This window comes from Heteronotia binoei, chromosome 18 (assembly GCF_032191835.1).
Source record: "Heteronotia binoei isolate CCM8104 ecotype False Entrance Well chromosome 18, APGP_CSIRO_Hbin_v1, whole genome shotgun sequence".
Lineage (NCBI taxonomy): Eukaryota > Metazoa > Chordata > Lepidosauria > Squamata > Gekkonidae > Heteronotia > Heteronotia binoei.
This window is the reverse complement of record NC_083240.1, coordinates 16,998,411-17,015,708: the sequence shown is the minus strand read 5'-3', so window position 1 is coordinate 17,015,708 and position 17,298 is coordinate 16,998,411. Positions and strand designations below refer to the sequence as shown.

General features: G+C 44.0%; 1 protein-coding gene across 1 annotated transcript; it reads right to left on the bottom strand.

Annotated features, from left to right (window-relative positions):
* Positions 1 to 632: 632 nt before the first annotated feature.
* LOC132587339 (arylacetamide deacetylase-like 4) lies at positions 633 to 15,777 on the bottom strand. The gene is made up of 5 exons (XM_060259614.1): positions 15,588 to 15,777; positions 9,007 to 9,149; positions 8,378 to 8,594; positions 3,607 to 3,670; positions 633 to 1,407 (listed from the first exon to the last, which is right to left on the bottom strand). Exons 1-5 carry the CDS (start codon positions 15,775 to 15,777, stop codon positions 633 to 635), a joined length of 1,389 nt encoding a protein of 462 aa, XP_060115597.1.
* Between the last annotated feature and the right edge of the window lie 1,521 nt (positions 15,778 to 17,298).

The window sequence follows — 17,298 nt, the reverse complement described above, 5'->3', positions numbered from 1 at the left end:
CACGGAAGCAGAGAGAAGGGTGCTCCAAAGAGTGACGAGAAGAGCACAAAAGATTTGTGGATGTTCTCTCCCCTCATTGGTGGATCTGTATAATATGGGATGTAAAAGGAAGATACAAATGATCCTAAGGGACCCTTCACATCTGGGCCATTTGCTATTTGAGATCTTACCGTCAGGTAGACGATATAGAGTGTTGAAGGCTAGGACAAACAGATTTAAGGACAGTTTCTATCCAAGTGCTGTGGTTAGGTTAAATGCAGGGTTATGAATGATTATTTGTTTTAGATGTATTTAAATGGTTTTAATGGTTTTATGAATGATTATCTGTTTTAGATGTATTTAAATGGTTTTAATGGTTTAAATGGTTTTAGATGTATTTAAATGGTTTATGAATATGTGTGTTTGATGTGTTGGTATGTTTGTGGAAGAGCACCTCATTTCGTTGCTCTCTTTTTGTTGAGAACAATGACAATAAATTTATCTATCTATCTATCTATCTATCTATCTATCTATCTATCTATCTATCTATCTATCTATCTATCTATCTATCTATTAACCGTTGGGGGGAATTAGGGTACTTTGCCTTACAGGTTCTTTTTCCATCTTGGGGAAATCTAGAAGCCTATTACAATTTATAGAGTTTTCATATAATTAACTATAACATCTGTTCCAGTTTTGGCACAGGGGAAAGTGACAAACCAGTGGTCAAGCAGTACCAGAATACTATGAAATGCATCCTCAAGGTGGTGCCACAAAACCGAGACGCCATTGTCTTCCAGTCGCTTTTTGTACAACAAGCCGTCATCCCTCAGCACATCATATTCACAAGTTAAGATGAATGTTTCTGGAAGACCTTCTAAAAAAAAATCATCAGCCAAAAGCGGGGAAAGTTTTCTTTCTTGTGTTTCAATGATCACATTGAACAGATTATCTTTTGAAGAAGGAGGCAGGGCTGGATTGTGATTTCGGATTCTGAATTTAAAAGGGACAATCTCTGAATGTACCCACTTACTATATTTCTTTAGAAGGTTCTCAGGCATTAAGTTTCCTGCAATAGCCATGCCGATAATTGATATGGGTGTATCAAAATAACGTGCAGCAAATTTCAAAAGCTCTATCCGGGATATAAAGGGGTTAAAGCAGTTTTGCTGATAGGAAGGTAAAGTAGGGTCCAATGCTTGAAGAAAAGGGTAGAGAAGCACCTGAGCACGGACTTTAGGCAGATCAGTTCTGCTTTTCAGCTCTTGGCAGAGGTAAGCAGTCACAGTGCCTCCAAAACTGTCCCCACAAATTATAATACGGGCAGGGTCCACGCCGTAGTTCTCTGCATTCTTCATAAAGTGAACGGTGGCATCATGACATTCATTGAACTGTGATGGATAAGGGCTCTCTGGAGCAACATGATACCTGTTGACATCAAAAGTTAAACAAGAATTGTTTCAAGTTAGTTCAACAGGCCTTTTTATTTACTCAAGTACCAAGTCAATAATACAAAAAACTCACAACCCTCTATGCTCTGAATTTATTTAAGATTCTGCTCCACCAGAGAAAAGAACCTAGTGTGTAAAAACTTTCCCCTGTATAGGGTTGCCAGACCTCCCAGTGTGGATGGGGTCACCCACTGCCAGACCCTGCCCCCCTAGCCTCCAATCAGCTGGCCAGTAGAAACTTAACAGGAGAAAGAGAAAGAACCAAGCCTGGCCATTGGTGTTTCACAGGAAGTGATGTCATCATGCCAGTGACATACAAGTAATGCTCTGGTATTTGGGCAAAAACTCTATGGTAGAGGCTGATTTTACCATCGAGTTTTTGCTCAAATATCAGAGTGTCACTTGGGCATCACTAGTGTGCTGATAACACTTTCTGTGCAATGCTGGCAATGAGGTCTGGGCCTTTCTCTTTCTCCAATTAGATCTCCCCCATCCCTTGCCAGGACTATATAAAAGATAGAATATCTCTTAAATATTCTGATTACTGATTTCTAAGCAATTGATCGATTGAATTTTGCAGACTTAAGGTTTCAATTGTTGTTGCTTTTGAATTTAAAGTTTGGAGGAAAAGAAAGGTACTGTGTGGCATACTGTGTGCAGTTTTGGGAGGTCTTATGTCAAAAAAGGAAGTGGGCAGTATGGAGCGAGTTTGGAAGAGAGCAATGAAGATGATCAGAGGCTTAAAGACCAAGTCCTACAAGGAAAATCTGAGGGATTTGGGAATGTTTAGTCTGGAGAAGAGGAGGCTGACATGTCAAGTCTGCTATGATGCTTTAGTAGTTTAGAGGCTCAGTCACCAACTCTGGTTCAGGAAAAGGATCCTGGGTAAAACCACTCTGTATTCAGATGCTGCTAGCTGGAGCTCTCCTTCCCCCCCCCCCTCCTCCCTCCTTTGTTATGTAGCAATGCTTGGAAACGAGAATATGGGAACAAGATTGTGGTGCCTTCTCAGAGATAGCCGGTGCTTCAGAAAATGCCCAAGGCCAGCCGGTGCTTGAGAACGATAAAATAATAACAATGTGTGAATGTGCCCTGCATAGAGTGTCCCCACCCTAAGGAATGCTTTTGATGTATACCTTAAATGTTTGCCCTTTGTGCATGCTCGCCAGTCTCTCAATCTGCTTCTGCAGTCTTGCAACATGTTACAATAAACTAGAAACTTTTTTTATCAAGAAGGTCTCGTTATTGAAACATCAGACTTGACATGACAGGGACATGATCGCTCTCTTTAAGTATTTCAAAGTTATCACTTAGAAGAGGGCAGGGAGCTATTCCTATTGATAGCAGAGGACAGAATTTGCAATAAATTACAAGTGGCAAGGCACTGGCTGAATGTTAAGAATTTATTTATTTAGTAGGTTTATATCCCGCCCTTTCCCGTAAATGGGCTCAGGGTGGATCACAACATACAATAATAACAATAAAAAAAACCTAAGTTTGAAGTTAAAACACTACATTAAGATCAAACAAGTAAAAATAATAACACAGTAAACAGAGTGCACCACAGGCAGAAAGGGCACATCATACAAGGTAAACAATCATAGGCCCAGACTAAATGATGGTAGTAGTAGCAGGATAGCACTGCAGTAGGACACCATGTCACCGCAAGGGAGGCCAACAGATGGAATAATAGCTGGAATAGGATGCCTGCTGCCTCAGCCATAAGCCCGGCGGAATAGCTCTGTCTTGCAGGCCCTACAAAATGGCAGTAGCTCCAGTAGGGCCCAGATCTCCATAGGTACAGTAAAAGCAGTTCAGAAGTGGAATCAGCACCAAGGGAGGTGATAAGCTCCCCCTCATTGGCCATCTTCAATCAATGTCTGGACAAACACATGTCAGGGATCCTCCAGATCGATCCTGCAGTGAGCGGGGAGTTGGACAGGATGCCCTATATGGCCTCTTCCAAGTCTACGATTCTAAATTTAAATTCAAAGTCTTAATTATCCATAGGGTGGTCCCCTCCCTCCTCCCACCCAATTTTGCACAACTTTTTTTTTATTATTTGGAGAGGAGAATGAACTGGAAGAGAACTTTGTAACCCTGTCACATCTGGATGCCAGAAACTTACAATGATGCTAAGATAAGGAGTTGATGAAAGAGATGTTAATTCACTTACCCAACAGATACAAGCACAGAGTTGCTTTCCTTGGCAATATAACGGCACAGCCTCTCGTAAGCATCTGAAAAATTATGTTTTTGGAAAGAATTGTCTGTTTGTATATATGAATAACCGTAAAAGTTAGCAATGGTACTTTAACTGATTTTCTAGCTTGCTTAGGATACCCTGTTTAAATTGGCACATATTTCCCCCCCCAGATTTCTTTCCTTGTCCTTTCTGCGCTCTCTTTGGCTTCTCCCACTCCCCAACCTCATTATCTGTGCTTATGATAGCATTGCTAAGTATTATATAGTGAGTTCAGCCAGCTTGAGGTAAGCAAGAACATCTATTGAACAAGAGCAGAACTGAACACGAACAGGCCACCCCACTCCTTGTATCCATTTGACCTAATTAAACACACACCCTTATGTGCGCAGCAATCTACCCTATTAGTCTCTTCAGGATCCTTCACTTGCATTTCCTGAGAGAAATGCCTCCTGTCCCAATTGGCTTGTTCTAAAGAACAGCCAATCGGAATGTAGACATCAGGGTCCTGGAGGGCAATGAAGTATGCTTCAAGGTCAACTAACAGACACAAAAAAGCAGCAGTTAAACAGTCAAAACAATCAATACACAACACTAAGTATGACAGCTGAGGACCCGGAATTCTGCGTGAATCATTGACTAGGGTTTTTCGGGTTCCTAGTGATGTTTTCTTGGCTTTTGGAGGATTTGGTTCACAAGCTTCTTCCTGCTAAGAGCTTTTTCTTGCAGTACAGGGCTTCTGGGACATAGAACAAGAACTCAAGACAGGGATGCCCTCTGTATGCATCTTGGACCATGTACATCTTGCAAACAACCCAAATGCCACATAAAAACAGTCCCTACTACTTGTAGACTACTTATTAATTACCTCTATATGAACTATATTTTCTTCCGCTTGATTGTTTTCATTTACATTGTACCTTTTCTCCAATGAATTCAAACAAGCTTCCATGAGCCCCTCAACCAGGGTGTTATAGCAGTTAGACTATCGTATCAAGATATGGAGCCCCAGGTTTGAATCCCCACTCTACTATGGAAGCTCACTTAGGCCAATCACACCCTCTCAGTGCCCCCCAAAAGTGCAGAAAATGCAAAAAATTGGGAACTCCTTCCATCTTTACAGTTGGAGAACTTTTGCACCAATGTGATGAGCAAAGAGACGCATTTCAGCGGTCGAAGCAGAAGGAGGGACGAAATGAACGTCACATAGGAGCTGACCAATGATGATTGCTGCAGGAAGCGCCACCTGCTGGTGGTGATGAAGAAAAGCTACAGAAAGAATAAAAGCGGCTGAAAGTCCTCTTAAAACAGCTCTTGGATAGTAAGCAGCAACACCGACGTTAAAGCAGCTTCACGCCTGTTCCAGGATTTCAAGTGTAGATCCTAGCGAAAAAGCAGGAGCTAGACAGGAGTGAGGCCAGTTTTCAGTGTGGATTGAACCACCTGAGAGGGTAGTATTACTGGGTCTTTTGCCCAGTGCAGAATCGGCCTCAGAGTAGGTTGCCAATCCCCCGTTGGGGGCAAAGGATTCCCCAGTCTGAAGGCCCTCCCCCTGCTTCAGGGTTATCAGAAAGCAAGGAGAGGGGTGGAGGGAAATATCTCCTGGGTACTCCATTATACCCTATGGAGACTGATTCCTATAGGATATAATTGATCCATGGGTATCTGGGGCTCTGGAGGGGCTGCTTTTTGAGGTAGAGGCACCAAATTTTCAGTATAGCATCTGGTGCCTCTCCTCAAAATATTCTCCTCAAGTTTTGAAAAGATTGGACCAGGGGTCCAATTCTATGAGCCCCCAAAGAAGGTGCCCTTATCTTTTATTATTTCCAAATAGAGGGAAGGCATTTAAAAGGAGCACAGTCCCTTTAAATGTGATTGCCAGAACTCCCTTCAGAGTCACACCCTTGCTCCTGGCTCCACCCTCAAACTCTCCTGGCTCCATCCCCAAAGTCCCTAGATATTTCTTGAGTTGCACATGGCAACCCTAACTCAGAGAGTTGTTGTGAAGAATGGAGGTAAGGAGAAAGATGTGATCCCCTTTGGGGAGAAAGAGGAAGTAAGTAAATTAATTAATCAGTAAAAATAAATTTAATTCTAGCAACAACCAAATGAGGCAAGTTCAGCTCTGAGATAATGAAGAAGAAGACCATAGATTTATACCCTACCCTTCTCTCTGAATCAGAGCCTCAGAGCAGCTTACAATCTCCTTTATCTTCTTGCCCCACAACAGACACCTTTGTGAGGTGGGTGGGGCTGAGATAACTCTCTCAGCATCTGCCATTTCAAGGACAACTCTGTGAGAGCTATGGCTGACCCAAGGCCATTCCAGCAGCTGCAAGTGGAGGAGTGGGTAATCAAACCCAGATCTCCCCGATAAGAGTCTGTGCACTTAACCACTACACCAACTTGGCTCTCATGATAAGATGGCTGTGGTTACTAAGACCCAGCATGGGTTTCTCAAGAACAAGTCATGTCAGACTACCCTGATCTCCTTTTTTGAGAAAGTTACCTTGCTGGATTAGAGGAATTCTGTAGACATAGTTTATCTTGATTTCAGTAAGGCTTTTGATAAGGTTCCACATGCCATTCTTGTTGACAAGTTGGTAAAATATGGTTTGGATCCTGTTACTGCTAGGTGGGTCTGTAACTGGTTGACAGATCGCTTGTGAGTGGTTCCTTGCCCTCTTGGAGAGGAGTGACAAGTGGAGTGCTTCAAGGATCTGTTCTGAGGCCTGTTTTGTTCAACATCTTTATAAATGATTTGGATGAAAGAATAGAAGAAATGCTTATTAAATTTGCAGATGATACTAAATTGGGAGGGGTCACAAATATAGTAGTAGACAGAGTCAGGATACAGGATGATCTTGACAGGCTGGAAAACTGGGCAAAAACATATAAAATGAATTTTAATAGGGATAAATGTAAAGTTCTGCATTTAGGTAGGAAAAATCAAATGCATTTGGGGCTGTAGCCAGAATGGGGGGCACAGGGGTGGTGCCCCCTATAGAATTTGCAGCACTTCTACTCAAGCAACCCTAATCTTCCCTTTCAGTGAACTGTTTGCAGTATTACTTTGGGTTTACTTTCCTTCCCATGAAGCTCTCCCTTGTTATAATTTTCTGTAGTGGTACAGATGAAGGACTGGATTTTGTTTTTAACCCCCCCCCCCCCTCAAAAAAAGATTAGAGTTAGAAGGACACGATTAGAGATTTTGATGGCATATATATTTGACGTATGATAGAGCAAAAACTAATGCAGAATTCAATAATCATTACATTAGACATGCCATTTTGAGAGTATGGAATAAGTGTAAATCTAGGTTCTGCCTGAAAACACCATTGTGGCTATTACCATAAGCAGGGCTCTTTTTCTAGCAGGAGCTCCTCTGCATATTAGGCCATGCCCTCCTGATGTAGCCAATCCTCCTGGAGCTTACAGTAGGCTCTGTACAAAGAGCCCTCTAAGCTCTTGGAGGATTGGCTATATCAGGGGGGCGTAGCCTAATATGCAGAGGAGCTTCTGCTAGTAAAAGAGCCCTGACCATAAGTAGGACATTTTAGAAAAGAAATAATTGGTTCACATAAATGGTTACCGTATCATGATAAGTTAGAATTGTGACAAGATGAATACAAATTAAAATCTAGAGAAGACTTAATAATCAAAGGCCATGCTTGCCGCTGGTTTATGCATTTACAAATTTTGGAAAGATTCAAAGCTAATTAGGTATCATAATTTTGAACAATCAAGGTCAGACTTTGAAATAGAATTATGTACTAGTGATAAACATGTTATTGCTAAAACGTATAAACTCTTATTGAAATTTGAAACTGAGGAAGAACAATGTATAGCGAAATGAGCCAAAAATCTTGGACATGACATAATATTATCCTCACATAATATTGAACAGTGGGGATTTATGTGGATAAAGGTTTTGAAATTTACTATAAACCCTAATCTTAAGTAAAACTTAAGGAAAAAGGGCACAAATACAAATATTAATAGTAAAAGATTTTAAAGATTAATACACAATTGAAATCAGAGTCATTCCTATTAGGACTAATGGACAATTGATTGGAAAGAAGCCATGGAGCTCTATTTCTATACATGAGTAAGGCAGCAAAAATATTATATGCAGAGAAATGGAAGTGCCAAACAAGAATGGTCGAAGAAGGTATTGGACCTTGCAGCAAAGGTTAAACCAGAGCTTTTTTATTTTTTTAGCATGAACACAGTTCGTGCTGTCTTGGTGTCAGGGTGTGTGGCCTAATATGCAAATGAGTTCCTTCTGGGATTTTCTTTTTAAAAGCCCTGTGTGGAACATTGGTGCTGTCAGGGGGTGTGGCCTAATATGCAAATGAGTTCCTGCTGGGCTTTTTCTACAAAAAAAAAGCCTTGGGTTAAATCAACTGCATTTGTTAAAGAAAAGACAAATTGCTCATTTATTACAGATTGGAAAACCCTGATAGACTTTTTGCAGGAAAAAGACAACAATGACTTGATTGGTGGTTTTGATGACTTAGATATTAAGATACAAAAAAAGAGAGTTCTTTGTTCTATGTATAGAGCAAGGAAAAACTTTGTAATTAAACTTATATTTGTTGTATAGAAAATCAGAAGCCTTCTATTATATGTATGCTTTTCTTTTTCTTTCTTTTACTTAGTTAAAACTTAAAATACAAAAACAAAAAAAGGAAGCAGAGTTTTCGTTTTAAAAATCTGAAAAAACAAACAAACATTTTCTTACCAATGCTCCCCATGATTCCACTTCCTCCATGGATATACACAATTCCCCTCCTCTGATTAACAGATGGTTCTTTGGGTTGGTAAATCCTCACAAATACACCTTCAAAGTATGTATTTTTAATGGACAGGGTTGGATCATTAAATGGAGGAATTCCATCGAACATAAACCGCACCATGGCAAGCCATCGGCAAAGACCAATTTTCCAGAAAACATAATTCTTTTTGGCAATGAGGAGGAACAAGAGAAGAAAAATTAAAAAAAATACAGTTATACCACCTCAGTTTCTAAAGACTCTTCAAAATCATGTACCAACGCAACAGTTTAAGTTGAGGAAGTGAAGGAGGAGACATTTCCTGTTTCCTAAAACCATAACTTTATCCTGATGGAGGCTTACATTTATGGGACAAATTATAAGCATGGGAATTCTGGTTGGGCGGTGAGTTGTCCAAGAAGCAGAGCCAGACCTGATCGATCAAACTCAACTCTGCCACTGCTTCCTGAATAAATCTTCACCCAATAATAACTATCAATGGAAATCTTTAAATATAGGCTACCATTGTCGACCTTCCATGGCTCTTTAAAAGCCACATCTTCCACAGTTAAAGTTCAGCCTCCTCAAGGCAACTTACCAAGCCAAAGACCATGACCACAGAGATGTGAAGGAACCGCACTTTTAGAGGCTGGCAAATTCCAGGAGAGACTTCAGTTGTAGAAAAATGATAATATATAGACCATGCCAGCAACAGTAAGAAAGCAGCAAGCAGAAAAGCTGCTACATGTGAGAATATACTCCAAAGAAGAGCCATGGGGGAGGGAGGTTGTTCAGTAGCTAATAGCAAGAGAAACACCAGAGGCTTTGCTCCCCGAAACAGGAATAGTGCCAAGCATTAAAGGAACTCCTAGATATAATTGGAAAAAGGACTGTATTCTGATTGGTTCTGAGATATTTGCATAGCTATTATTTAGGAATGGGAAAACTGGCATCCAACAATTGGCTTTGGGATCATCAGTTTATTATCTGCTGTATCTGATCTTGTGTTTCAACATGATCAATGTTTTAGGAGGCATGGTCATTAAGAATATTTGAGGACAGATGAAAAAACCCATTTGCATCTCTTATTTTAATTCTTCATTGTTGCATAAAGGAAGCTCTTGTTCTTTTACAAGTGTCCACAGGCTAAGCTTCCCAAATCCCCCACCTGGGTGGGGGACCCCCGTTTTGGAGCCTCCTCCCCCCATTGGCCAAAAATCCGGAAAGTGGGGGGAGGAGGGGGAATGGTGGCCCTTCCCACCCAGCCGCGATCCCAGCAGCTTCTCCTTGCCCTTCTCTTCCCAGCCCTGATCACAGCAGCCATTCTTCTGTTTTCCCAGACTGCTTCCCACCCCCAGTCAGCTGGCTGGCGGGGGGGAAGCCCCGCCCCACCCGCAAAGGACCATGTGCCTTTGCACCTTTGGACGCTTGATTGAAAGGCTTCAATTTGGGATGGTGTGTCTGTGTTGCTGTGAAGAAGCTGGCAGCAACTCGTGAGTAGAGAGGCCAATCCCCTGCATCAGATTTGCCAGAAACAGGGGGGAGGGAAGGGGGGAGGAGAGGGAAATGTGGAGATCGATTCTCATAGGGTATAATGGGCAATTGTTCTGGAGGTTTCGGGGGCTCTGGGGGAGCTGTTTTTTTTAGGTAGAAACACCAAATTTTCAATATAGTATCTAGCTCCTCTCCCCAAAGTACCCCCCAAGTTTCAAAACAATTGGACCGGGGGGTCCAATTCTATGAGCCCCAAAAGAAGGTGCCCCTATCCATTATTTCCTATGGAAGGAAGACATTTAAAAAGGTGTGCTGTCCCTTTAAATGTGATGGCCCGAACTCTCTTGGAGTTCAATTATGCTTGTCACACCCTTGTTCCTGGCTCCGCCCCCAATGTCTCCTGGCTCTACCCCCAACGTCTCCTGGCTCCACCCCCAAAGTCCCCAGATATTTCTTGAATTGGACTTGGCAACCCTACCACAGGCTATGATTAAGGTGAGCTAATCTCAGGACTTCTTTTGGGTCAGTGACAAATGGCTGAAATGCCTTGGGAGCTGGGTTACCTCTGTGCTCGGGCTGCAATTGCTAACAGTACTTGCTTGATCTTGGTCCAGGTCCAGGCCTTGACCCCAATTTGACTCCCCTACCAACCCAGGGAACAATAGTTGGAGGGAGGGAGCACTGAGAGAACTGATCCACAGCAGCCAGGTAGGGAAACAATGGCAGGGCCAGAAAGAGCAGCAAGGGCTCCAGTTTGGTGTAGTGTTTAAGTGTACATATTCTTATCTGGGAGAACCAGGCTTGATTCCCCACTCCTCCACATGCCCTTGCTGATGTGACCTTGGGTTAACCACAAGTTCTCTCAAGGCTGTTCTGCTCAAGAGCAGTTCTGGGAGAGCTCTCTCAGCCCCACCTACCCCACAGACAGTGTTCCCTCTAAGCTGAGTTAGTGTGAGCTAACTCACAGTTTTTTAGCCTGTGGCTCACACATTTTTGTCTTAGGTCATGAAGGATGGCCCTACAGCAAACTAATTTATGCAATAGCCAAATCACTTGCTCACAACTTTAATGCCAGTAACTCACCAAGTAGACTTTTTGCTCACAATTATCCACAGCTTAAAGGGGGCATTGCCCACAGGGTGTCTGTTGTGGAGAGGGTAGAGGTGTGAACACCCGGGGAAAATAGAAAAAATTCGGGGGGGGGGGATGTTTATCCCCTTTTTTTCCCTGAAGCTTTTGTTTTGTTTTGTTTTTTCTGAAAAATTGGAACAATTGAAAAAAAAGAAAAGGAAAGAAATTGAATATGGAACTCTTTATTTTAACATGATGAATAAATATATTTTAAGACAAGGTGTTCAAATATTTTCCAAATCATTTCACAAAAATATTTATGGTATCAGATTATTCTAATTTCTGTGCACTGAGGACAAGCAAGTCCTAGGTCATGCCCATTCACTGCAACTGAGTCCTACACTCCCTCCTATACATTTCCCTCCTCCCTCTTCAGTTCTTTTTATGAGTGTAATGCTGTGGACCAAAATTATATATATGGTTCCTCTTAACTTTAAGTTTGGGCATGCTTGAGGCCTGCTCATAAATTTTTAAATGTTTTATTTTTCTTTGGCAAAGCCCTGGAGCCTAAAGGTCAGGCCCATTAGAGAGGGCCTTGAGTTGGTGCACCTGCAGATTTGTTGCCCAGGGAACTGAAGGGAGACACCTGTGGCTGACACCTATATCTGGGTCTCATTAATGTTATTTTGTGGAGTTGAGTTCTGATTGGGTTTTTCGAATCTACCCACAGGGCTCCTTAAGAATAAAAGACTACCTTTTTCTTTGCTCTGGGCCCTCTACGGGATGGTTGGACTAGACTCTGGGACCCTAGACTCTACGCTGGGGCTCCCTGTTTGTGGATTCAATGGACTTTGTTGCCTGATTTCTATGGAACCATATGGTGCTTTTAGTTAAGTATATTTTGCAACGTTATTGTTTTGGCTCACTGCTCTTAATGATAATTTTTAAGCCTATCTTTAAATAAACTCTCTTTTTTGTTTTAAAAAAAGAGCTTTCTTGTCGCTTTGTGTGGGGGGTTGTAGCAACATGCCAAAAGCTTACTCGACCGCCCCGAAGGTCGCCTAGGGTGCGGTCAGACGTCCAAAAACCCCCGCTACGGGCATGAGTTGAGCCCGCAAACATGTCGGATTTTACCCTGACGCTCACACGTCCGCATCTGTGAAGCGTGCTTAGCCCGTGCCCGTCCCGCGCTGATGCGCCTTGCTCACGGATTAATTAGCTACCGCTTTTAATCCGGAACAAGACGCTTCCTGAGCGCTCTGGAGCATTTGAACGGGCAATCGTTGCTGAGTCGCAACAGCGCTTCCCGCTTCCAGCTTCCCGCCACAAACAAAATGCATATCACTGCACCATCGAAGGAAGGAACTTGAAAGAATTGCTTATTAGCGCCTGTATTCCTAAGCAGAAGTGATTTTTTAAAGATAGATGTTAACAGCATTGACTAGGGATGTGAGCAGTTTAGAAATGTATGAAGATTTTCCAGTATGTTAGGCGATCTTTTCCGAAAAGTAGTGCAAATGGAGAAACACATCTGTGTGAATCGACACATTTAAAAGCGTGCATCGCGATCCTCAGCAACGAGGGGACATGGCTGCTGCATGAGGTCTTTCGTGGAGGAGGCATGAGACGCTGGATCTGCTTGCCATCTGGGGCGAGCGAAGGATCCAGATAGCCTTGAGGCAGTCTCACAGAAATATCGATCTGTACGAGGAGATTGCTTCCGAGATGCGTTCCCGCGGTCACAATAGGACCACACAGGAGTGCCGTAATAAAACGAAAGCCCTTCATCTAGAATACAAGAAGGTGGTCGGGCTCAATTCTAAGACAGGGCAAGATATGAAGAGATTGATGCCATACTCCATGGGGATGCGGATGTGTGGCCCAAAAGGGTAACACAGAGCTCTGAGCCTCCGGATCCCCGCAGCCCCGAAGAACCCAATGCACCCGCACCGACTGAAACGCTACTTCTTTTCACGGGACCGACTGAAGATGAGACGGTGCAAGTGGAGGCTACCGATGGCGCAGGTGTGTTCTGCTTATTGAAGTTTTAATGCCTGTGCTTAATGGGGGGGGGGGGCCCTTCCGAAACGTGCGTGCCAATTTTTAAAATATATTTTAGTTTATTGCGTAATAGCGATATATCGAAATCGCGACTCTTGTTACGTTATCACGTAGTAGTGACACCAGACATGCGCTTAAAGAAAAAAAATTAAGGCCATCGCACTCAAGTCGATGCTACTGCGGAAACTATTTGAGCCTGGGGTTATGGAAAGCGACTGCGCAATAAAGGCATAATTGGCTCCAACTTAAGAAGCCTCTCGTTGCCCCACTGGTATAGGTGTGGGATTCTTCCCCTTTTCACTTTTTGAGATCTTTCTTTTACATTTTAAGGAAGGGCTGTAAAGCCCTGGGAGACGGGGAACCGAACCAGAGAGTATACCAGCAGTAGCAAGAGATACCTTGCATACTCCTAAAACTGATCCGTTGCGGCCATTTCCAGCCGCAAGGAGATCAACTCCAGACCACGAGGCTTAGAAGGCATGGGACCAAATCACAATAATGGTTGGCGGCCATGCGCTTCAGTTCAACTGACCCTTTGAGACCCCGGTTGTGCGGCCCTGCAAGCTTCACAGCAGCAGGGACCGGTTTAGTCTAAGGCTGAAGTAGCCTGCCTTCTCTCTGGGGTCCCTATCCCAGGGACTGCCGAAAAGGTCATAAGCAGACAAAAGTCAGCCGGATTCCCTTTTGTGTATCAACTCCCCGTATCCAATCTATGGATTTGTGGAATCCCCTCGGTTCCCATTCACCCCTATGTAAGATTTTTAACTTGCAGAAGCCATTGCCCCACCGCTCCCAAGACACCGCCGGCTTGATGCATTTGCATAATTCCCTCTTGCGCATGCCCCAACTCTGGCTGGGAAGCAAAGGATGGTGGGAGATGGAGTCCCTTGTAGCCACTAGTGTTAATTCTTTGTTAATCCCCTCCCTGGCGCCTCAGCAAACTGCCCTGTCTGCCGGTAGGAGGCGGCGATCGGCGGGATGCATGACGTGTGAGGTCGCCGGTCGCCATCTCCCGGGCGGGAGGGGTAGCTGAAAATGGGATTCTGAACGGATATGTTTATTTGTGTGTCTATTCTTTTACTGAAAAAGGGGACCAGTCCATGGTGGGCCGGTTTTTGGAAAAATTAGGGGACACGAACCAAGGAGTATGGATTCAGATCACCCTTTTTGTGGTGGTGTGTTTTGGTGCTCTAGAGAGCAGAGCACAGAACCTCCAAAGCAAGAGGCGTTGAGGCTTAGGCCTCTCTCATTACGGTATGGGCTCGGAGAAGTCCACCCAATGTGGTAGCAAGTCCCACTCAGCACGCCCTTACCCATAGCTTCCACTGTACTGTCAAGTAGAAGTGACTAAGGAAGAACGATCTCCCAGAATAGCTTGCAAATGTTCATTAGCATTTCTCCCGCCCACGGGCCAGTTATGGCAAGCGGACTAAGGGAATGGCCTCACAGGAAACAGAGGTCACCACACAACCAAGATCCCTCCCCCGATCAGCCAAAGAACCGGCTGACTACAGGGGAATGCGAGATTGAGTGACAGCTTGGATATAGGGATCTATAATTCTATCTTTTACCAAGTAAAGGGGGAGTCCCCCCCTCCCAACCAGGGAGGGACTCCAGTCGGCCCTAAAAGAGGGCCACTCTTAAAGTGGCCCTCCGGAGCCCTAAGGACTCCCATTAAAAACAGGAAGTAGCCATCGAGTCTACTTCCCCGAACCCATTGCAATGGGAGAGGCCACTGCAGCCATACTCCCCGGTTCGGGGTGTAGACACAATGACTGTGACTTCCGGAGAACATGGCCCCCACCGCTGCGAAGGCTGCAGGGCATGGGCACCAACTCACTTTCAAATAGGAGTGAGAAATACAGAGAAAGACAGAAAAGCTTTGTAGGATCTGGTCATGCAGAAGTGTTATGCTCATGGTGGTTATTGTTGTGCCACAAACTGTATAAACCTAAACAAAAAGTGTGCATGTCCTCTCCCAGAATCCTTTTTCCCTAATGGTTTGCATGATTGCCCAAGAGATCTTTCAGGATAGGGTCTCCTCAGAGCATGTGACCCTGAACACGAATGGGTTCGGACAAAATCGGAGACCCCGCATTGCGCATGCTCTGCGGAGGATCAGACTTCACTTTTGGCAGGGCAGGCTGGATACTGGGGGGGGGGCGACCATTCCAAGCGCCCGACAGGCCGATTGTACAAGAAAGCCTCTTCCAACCAAGGTTAGAACACCGGAAAGCTCCGTATAAGCTCAGTGTAGTGTATTGCGTTAGCTCACGATTGCAATAATACATCATTTCGCCATTGCGTTATTGCGCAAAGGCGTTGGCCTTCACTGCCAGTAGCGGAGGCGACTGGGCAAGCCCCCAGGCTACTCCGCGCGGCGCGCATCAATGTAGCCCGGAATTCAAGTGTGATTGCTTTCCCTTGCCAATCAATTTCTAGTATCCAATGTGTGCTTCCGGTTTTATGGCGGAGCGGAGCGGCAGCGTTTCGGACTGGCTCTGAAGCCTGTCGAATACCAGCCTTCTAGGGGGGCCTGTCTTAGGTCCGTACTCACTCTGTTGAAGAGCGAGAGTACATTGAAGGGGCGAGGGGAGAGGAGGAGCCAGGCTGGCTCTCCGTCAATCCCCCCTACCTTAATTTCCCGAAGGCTGAAAAGCGTCGGAAGACGAATTAGCTCCAGCCACCGGTCCACGGAGGCGGCTTGTGGAGGTCGGGTGACGAGAGGCACGATTTTTCTCATTTTCCCCTTGCTCGGGCACCTGGGTGGTGCCGGTTTAGACGGCTTCAATTGAAGGTGGGGTCCCCGCCGTCTAGCAAGTCCTCCCCGTCCCGTCTGTGAGGAGGAGGTGTTTGATCTGCACGAAAACATCGGCAGTGGCGGCGGCGGCTGTGACAGCAGGAAGGAAGGCGACCATGCAATGAATAAGTGGATGGCTTCTTCCCTTTCCCTTTTGTGGAGGAGAATTGTAAAGCTGTTGGTTTATTTGCGAAGTTAATTGGCGACCATTTGGTGTGAGACTTTCTGTGAAGTGTGGCTTGCTTTTGGACTTTGGGGCGTTGTCGGAAAGTGGAAGCTGGAGTAGAGACACGACGGTGGCTTAGAAGGGCCAATTTGAAATTGCGAACACGGTTAGGACAGCAATGGTTTGGGCTATATTGGAGCTGTTACTTTAAGGAGCAACGCAAACAGCCTGTGAAGTTGACTTATAGTAGAAAGGGAAAGAGAACTTATAAGCAGATAACGTGAGTTACAGCACTACAGTACTACAAAAGACGACGGACTATTGACTGGGTACTTACTGAAGATCAAAGTTTGTGAAAGTATAAGGAAGGAAGACTTACTATCTTTTCCTAGACTGTGATGTTCTCTGCGTTAGGTTATACTCCCTCTTGTGGTTAATTACATACCGCTCTGTTAGTTGTTATATACGTATACGACCTAAGATAGTGAACGCTAATTAACGTTTGAGAATTGATAGTGTGTATACTGCTGACGATAAGGTAGAGTGAGACAATAAGGTTCAGTGGAACAAACTCTCTTATAAATTAAGGCTAGTGTGTGAATACAGGTCGGCAGGATGTCTCAACAAGGGAAATTTAAAGCTTCTCCAGGGCAGCCTAAAGCAGTTGGTGCTGCAATTGCACAGGAGTCAATTAAAGAAATACAGCAGAATTTTGCTGAGGCACTCAATCAATTGCAGGCTTCATTGTCCAAACAAATAGAAAGACTGGGTGATAAATTTGATGGTTTAGATAATAAATTCAGTGATACTAAAAAAGATGTATTAGAAGTAGTGAAGATAACTAAATCAATAGAATATAAATTGAAACAGACTGAAAGTAAAATGGGAGATCTTGAGCAAAAACAGGTTGAATTAAACAGTAAAATAGCCCAGATGGAAATGGGACAAGCTGAGTATGTGCTCAGATTTCTAAATGTACCAGAGGAAAAAAATGAGTGTGTATTGAAAACAATGGCGGAAGCACTAACGGAGATTATAGGAGCAGAGAACGAAGAAGTAGAGAAGGAGATTGATAGCATCTATAGAGTTAATACATTATACGCGAAAAAGAATGATCTCCCGCGGGAAATACATGTGAGGTTTGCCCGAAAGGTGATTAAAGAAAAGGTCTGGAGGGAAGTTAAAGATCGGCAGTTAATGATAAAAGGAGTTAAAATTAAAATTATGAAAGAAGTGCCCTGGTCAATTCGGAGCAGAAGAAAAGACTATTCAAAGTTAGCTGAGCTATTGCAGGGGAA

What these genes read in the sequence shown, in the direction of transcription:
- LOC132587339 (XM_060259614.1), bottom strand. Translation starts at nt 15,777, where the DNA reads ATGAGAAAAATCGTGCCTCTCGTCACCCGACCTCCACAAGCCGCCTCC. An exon ending in TGGTCATGGTCTTTGGCTTG is followed by an intron (nt 8,595 to 9,006) that starts GTAAGTTGCCTT and finishes ATTGCCAAAAAG; the next exon opens with AATTATGTTTTCTGGAAAAT. An exon ending in TCTGTGCTTGTATCTGTTGG is followed by an intron (nt 1,408 to 3,606) that starts GTAAGTGAATTA and finishes TGATGTCAACAG; the next exon opens with GTATCATGTTGCTCCAGAGA.